At 32.6% G+C, this 6,532-nt stretch overlaps 1 protein-coding gene across 1 annotated transcript; it reads left to right on the top strand.

Moving 5' to 3' along the window:
• Positions 1-1,304: 1,304 nt before the first annotated feature.
• Positions 1,305-6,031, top strand: LOC132747495 (uncharacterized). The gene is made up of 3 exons (XM_060736894.1): positions 1,305-3,690; positions 4,640-4,833; positions 5,315-6,031. The coding sequence occupies exons 1-3, from the start codon at positions 2,931-2,933 to the stop codon at positions 6,029-6,031; spliced, it is 1,671 nt and encodes a 556-aa protein (XP_060592877.1). The 5' UTR covers positions 1,305-2,930.
• The last annotated feature ends 501 nt before the right edge of the window (positions 6,032-6,532 follow it).

Raw genomic sequence — 6,532 nt, 5'->3', positions numbered from 1 at the left:
CCTAACAGCCTAGCAGAGCAGCCTGGCAGCCTAGCAGCCTGAAGAAAACTAAGGATAATACAAACATGAAAACCGTCGTAAATGAATCGGTAGCACATACTTAGACCATTCACGTTTTATTTCAGTATCACGAGCTTTATTTTTTTAAATATTGAACTTTTTTTTTTGACACTTCGAAATTTGTGAAGTTAGCAGCCTAGCAGCCTAAAGAAAACTAAGGATAATATAAACATGAAAACCATCGGAAATGAATCGGTAGCACATACATAGACCATTCCACGTTTTATTTCAGTATCGCTATCTTTATTTTTTCAAATATTGAACTTTGTTTTTTTAGGCTGCCAGGCTGATAGGCTGCTAACTTCACAAGTTTCAAAGTGTCAAAAAAAACAGAAAAAACAAAGTTCAATATTTAAAACAATAAAGATCAGGATACTGAAAAAAGACGTGGAATGGTCTTAGTATGTGCTACCGACTCACTTCCGACGGTTTTCATGTTTGTATTATCATTAGTTTTCCTTTAGGCTGCTAGGCTGCTAGGCTGCTAACTTCTCAATTATCGAAGGTGTCAAAAAAATAAACCAAAACAAAAAAAAAAAAAAAAAAAAAAAAAAAAAAAAAAACAACAACAACAAAAAAAAAAAAAAACAAAAAAAAAAAACAACAAAGTTCAATATTAAAAAAAATAAAGATTGCGACACTGAAATAAAACGTGGAATGGTCTAAGTATGTGCTACCGATTCATTTTCCGACGGTTTTCCTGTTTGTATAATCCTTTAGTTTTCCTTAGGCTGCTAGACTAGCTAGGCTTGCCATGCTACTAGCTTTAGGGCTGCCAGGCTGCTAGGCTGCTAACTTCAACAAATTTCGAAAATGTCAAAATAAAAAAAAGTTAATTAATTTTAAAAAAATAAAGTACGCCGATTTACTGAAATAAGACGTGCGTATGGTCTAAGTATTTGCTACCAATTCATTCTTCGGCCGGTTTTCATGTTTGTACTTATCCTGCTAGGCTTTTTAATTTCACACAATTTCGAACGTCCAGAAATGAAAAAATAATATGTTACGTAAAGTTCAAACATCTTAAAGAAAATAATCACGATATTGAAAAAGGTGTGGAATTGATCTAAAGAAGTGCTACTAATTGTATTTCCGAACGTTTTCAATGTTGTTACTGTATCTTAGTTTTCTTTAGGCTGCTAGGCTGCCATGCTGCTAGGCTGTCTGGCTGCTAGGCTGCCAACTTCACGAACATATATAATTGATTAATTATCTCGTGCGCACGACTTAAATATCTCGTTCTCACGAATGGTAACTCACGGCCACGGCATAGTATCTCGTTTGCACCACTAAATTATCTCGTGGCAACGACCTAGTAACTCGTTGCCATGACATAGTAACTCGTGCGTACCACTTAATGATCTCGTGGCCACGACTTAGTAGCTCGTGGCCATGACAGAGTATCTCGTGCGCATCATTTAAGCATCTCTCGTTGCAACGACATAGTTTATCGTGGCCACGACATAGTATCTCGTGTGCACGACTAAAATATATCGTTGCCACGACGTAGTAACTTGTGGCCATGACAGAGTATCTCGTGCGCACAAGATAATAAAAACACACACATGTCACCTCTGTTAAACCGTAGAAAGTAGTTGTAACGGCGGTCAATATTTTTCGGCGTTAAGTTATTGAAAATTAACTTAGGATATGGATCTATCGGAGGAGCGGATTGTTTACGGCGGGGCATGTATTTTTAACGCCGGGAGGATTTCCGTCAGTAGAAATTTACATTGAATTATATAGAAACGGCGGAGAGGTCGCACTCCGCTTTTTATAATAAACATTTAGCACTAAATCGAATATAAGTACTGTGGCACTACTTAAAACGAAAAAATAACATAAAAAGATAATAAAAGTACACTCATCGGGTTTATTATATGTTTGCTTACACTACGCTATAAAATCTGTTATGTTCGTCAATTTGTACTTAAAAGCGTAGTAAATTATTTTTTATTTATCTTATGAGAGTAACAAGTTGAAGTGGTTGTTTTGGTTTTGTTTTTATATAAGTGTTCTTGTTTACATCTATATTATACAATTTCACTTTAGAGGGACGATCCAAATATACCCGGATTGAAGCCACAAATTTCAAATATATTTTATACGTCCATACAAAAACACAGGAATAATAACAATAATTTTAACATTATTATATAAACAATTTTGTTTAATTGTTATACTAGTTCTTGAAAAGAGAATATATTGCCCGTGTATATTAAACTATATAAACGCCACGATTAGACAATGAAAATCGACGTTACAAACGGGCAGTATTACAATGAGCAATACAAATACTGATAATACCATGTATTCCTAGGCGCTTCACAGACAACATTTTTAATATCAAATAAAAACAGCAATTATATAAGTTAAAGCATGATTACACACTTATCTATCGGCCAAATAATGTAATAGTTTAGTATGACGCAAGTTTGGGTGTATAAGACGTTCTGGCGAATCATTCATGATTGTTCCATGAAATATTTATTTTAGATACACCGTCGGTATGTAACTATGATTATTCAAAACGAAGCTGAACGCTCAACACTTTAAATGAAATTCTAAATTTGAATTAAAGATGAAACATTGAGCATAACAAAGAAAGAAAATTAATGAAGACAACATTATAACTATCAGAAGTATACACAAAATCTTGACCATCCCTTGTACTCTTATATATAGTGATAAATATCTGTTAAAATATATGTACCTTTTATTTTAAGTTTCACGTAATTTAACATTGATAAAATTTTCATAGGTGTCATTTGTTTGCTTTAATATGAGTTGAAATAAACTTTTTCCATTTCGTTTAATATTTGTTATATATTGTAATACTTAATAACTGAACTTGCTTTGAAAAGCAAATTATGTCGAAGGTGCATCATTATCACATTTCAATGAGTGCATTTCCATCGTATAAGTATGTTTGCGGACGCGTATCCCAGCTTCATAAACGTTATGAAGACTTATTAGGAGAAATTGGAGTAAATGGCACAATAGAGCATCCAAAGTTTGACACGTGTGGCGTTGATGTTTTCTTAATTGATAGTCCGAATGATTCAGTGACTCTACAAATTAACGACTTTATTTCAAATCGGTCGTTTATCCAACATGTGAAGGGACTAAGTTTTAAAGATGGGATGCCTGCCTTAACAACCCACCAAGGAGGAACTTATTCTGGCATGATTGCACCTATTCTGATTCCGGAAGCTTTAGAAGATTCTGTTGAACTCCAAGGTTTGAAAAACGTAAAAACAAAATTGTTTGTTATACGCGATAACAAATTGAATGACAAGTTAAAGACATATTCTGATGGTAGAATTTACACAACGAAAGAGCAAGTTGTTGATGATGTTAGTGACGAACTAGAAAAGGAAATTCTGAAGTCAATTAAACTTGAGTATGAACATGTTAAAATCTTGCTGGATAAAAGGAAATCATTTGACAAAGGAAATAATTGTCAGAATCATCGGGGAAGAGTGGATGATATTCACAAAAGAGAAAGAAATGACAAGTGCGTAAATATTGAAGTCAAAAGCAGGGCAAAATATGTTGATGAAAATGTTAGTGAGGAGAACATTTCCAAACAAACATTTGAGAAATTTGAAACGACTAAAACCAGGCAGGGTGAGTTGATTATCATAATTTTAAAGCTTTTCAAGCAGTTAACGTCTAATGCTAAATAACAGTCAAACTACAATATAATGCAATATATCAACAACACGGCAAACAGACTTAACCTGGCTGTAACAAATTAATCAAATACACTGAACAATCGTTTTATATGACAATTAACAAAAAAAAAGTTTTTTTTAGATAATACTTTCATATACAGAAAGATTTAAAAAATTGGAAAATGTTAAGTAAAACATTTCACGGGGAGTTTTTTTACGAATTGTTTACATTTTATTTTTTTTCAACTTTTTATATAAATAAATATAAAAATATCAAATTTTTATTGAAAATTATCAACTTATTATAGAACAGATAAAAAGATTTTAAATCTAAATTAAAATATAACTGTTTTCGTTTATTTTATGGAAATTAGACTATCAATACATAATTGACAAAATATTATTTTATTTTGTACTTCTTTTCTTTAAACCCCGCTTTCTTTTACCCTTTTTGGGCCTCCTTTTTTGTTTTTCATTTTGCATTTAATCCATACCTTGTTTGTTTTCTTTTTACTACAATTAACCTATTATCCCTAATTTGTGAGAAAGAAAAGAAAAAAAAAATGAAATTTTTACTTTAGTTACTTTTGATTTGTAGATCGGTGTTTAATTAATTTTAAACCCGTGAAGTCCATTCTTAACATCAGGAGCTTACTGAAAACAAGTACATGCTTTTTAAATTCAAGCATGGCCAGATCTAAAAGTTAAACAACCTGATGTTGGTATGGCGTTAGCTTTTAATGTTAATTTAAACTAAAATGTTATGTAATTCGTTCTTATCATCAAAAAATCACTACCTTGTAGTAACTATTGCTGACAAATGCCCTACGATTCCTTACCTTTTGCTGAAGGGGAAGTAGAAAGCCTGTCGTACGAATATTGTTTTTTGTTTTCTTAAACAGTGATAATGCTTGAAGACAAGATATATGATACTGACAAATTTTCTAAAGATGTTCTCAAAAAGCTTAGATATGTTGAGATGGACAAGATTGTAAGCTTGTATGCAGAAATGACAGCTCTCTTTCGTACAAGTTGTCTATCAACCGAGGAACAGCCTATTAGTTGTTGCACTGAAAACATACAAGTAGATAAACAGGTGAATTTAAATATATTATTATTATGATTATGATTATTATTATGATTATTATTATGATTATTATTTTTATAATTATTATTATTATTATTATTATTATTATACATTCATGCAGTCGTTAATAATCATAAACAGGGTAAATGGCTTGAAATATTAATTCATAACCACTTTTAAAATTTTACAAAATATTCATATAAATTTACAAAACGTCTATCATTTTAAGTATTTTTTCAACCTTGTATCGACACTATTTCTTATATTAATTCAAAAATTTCAGCTCTGCAGACTTAAAATTCGATATGCCCTCCAAAAAAAGGGGAAGGGTTATCGTTTCTTACTTTGGGTCATTTTTCGTTGCGGACGTAAAACTGACATCGATATATGACAAATATGAACCTAGGCTATCAGGGTGGAAGCTACAACATTTAAGTCTTTTCTAAAAAAGAAAGGGCCCTATAAATAATTTTAAAGGGTTGGACAAAAGATCGAGACAGGCACACCTCCAAACTCTATTTTTGGTACACTCGGATGCTTTGCTTCTATGCATAAACGTAATAACCACCATGTGTATGCGTTAACCGCCAAGCACATACTTTCACAAGGCGACTTCTTTTCATGCCCAGAACACGGTTACAATAAACCTATCGGCCAGGTTGTTCCTAAAACTGTTCCACCAGCGGGATTAGACATAGCAGCTCTTAAACTAAATGAAGAAATAAGGTTTTGTACAAAATTTAGAACCGAGCTTGATTGTGAAGATACGAATTTGTTACCGTGTAAGCTATACGACTACGTAGAGGACGATGAAAGTGGGATACTATGCTGTGGGCAGCTTGTGTATATTTGGGGCGCCGCATCCAAGCCAGGAAAAGGTGTGATAACAGTTCCCAAGTACCTGACCAATGACATGGAAGAAGGATTGATTGTGATTGAAGATCGTTATTCATGTCAGGGCGATATTCCGGAACGTTTCTGTAAACCAGGCGACAGTGGTGCAATAGTTTGTGTAGAAGACAGACGTGGCAAATGTGTTCATGTCTTGGCTATGGTTATGGGAATCCTAAATGAAAATGCTGTACAAAGTAATCCAGCTTCGAGAGCAAAATACGTTACTGTGCCATTGTCAATAGGGCTGCAAGAATTAACGAACAGAACGGGATTTTCATTCCAACTATCTGGTTGTATCCATGCGTGCAAGTGAACATTTTGATCTTGGTGTCACATGGTCAATACTTTAGGTACTTAGGACATATAGAAACCAACTATGGGCGAAGATTCTATATTAGAATTAATGCCAGATAAAAAATGCTTTAAAAAGATAATAAAATAAGTATAAATTTCAACAAAAAATATATACAAAACAAAATACAACAAAACAACAATATATACACAACCTTCGCGGAAGAACTAGAATTTAACTAATTACTAAGTCGTAATTAAATATACTATTTCTTACTACACTATCTGTACCAAAATATTTCGATATAAATTGAAATAAAGTAAACTGTAAAATATAAATACCAATGCAGATGATACTTGTATGGATAATATAAACTTGTAAACTAAACGTCTGGCTCGTAGGAGATTACACTAAAGACACAGAGAAACCTAACAGTGCGCAAAAATTGAGGATTTTTGAAGAATAAAAATGACCTTTTTCTCACATAGACACATATACAACAAATAAAACAATTAAGCAAGT

The sequence above is a fragment of the Ruditapes philippinarum genome, unplaced genomic scaffold (assembly GCF_026571515.1).
Source record: "Ruditapes philippinarum isolate M1 unplaced genomic scaffold, ASM2657151v2 ctg18219_1_1_1_1, whole genome shotgun sequence".
Lineage (NCBI taxonomy): Eukaryota > Metazoa > Mollusca > Bivalvia > Venerida > Veneridae > Ruditapes > Ruditapes philippinarum.
Note: the sequence above shows the minus strand (reverse complement) of the source record. Positions and strands in the feature narration are given on the sequence as shown.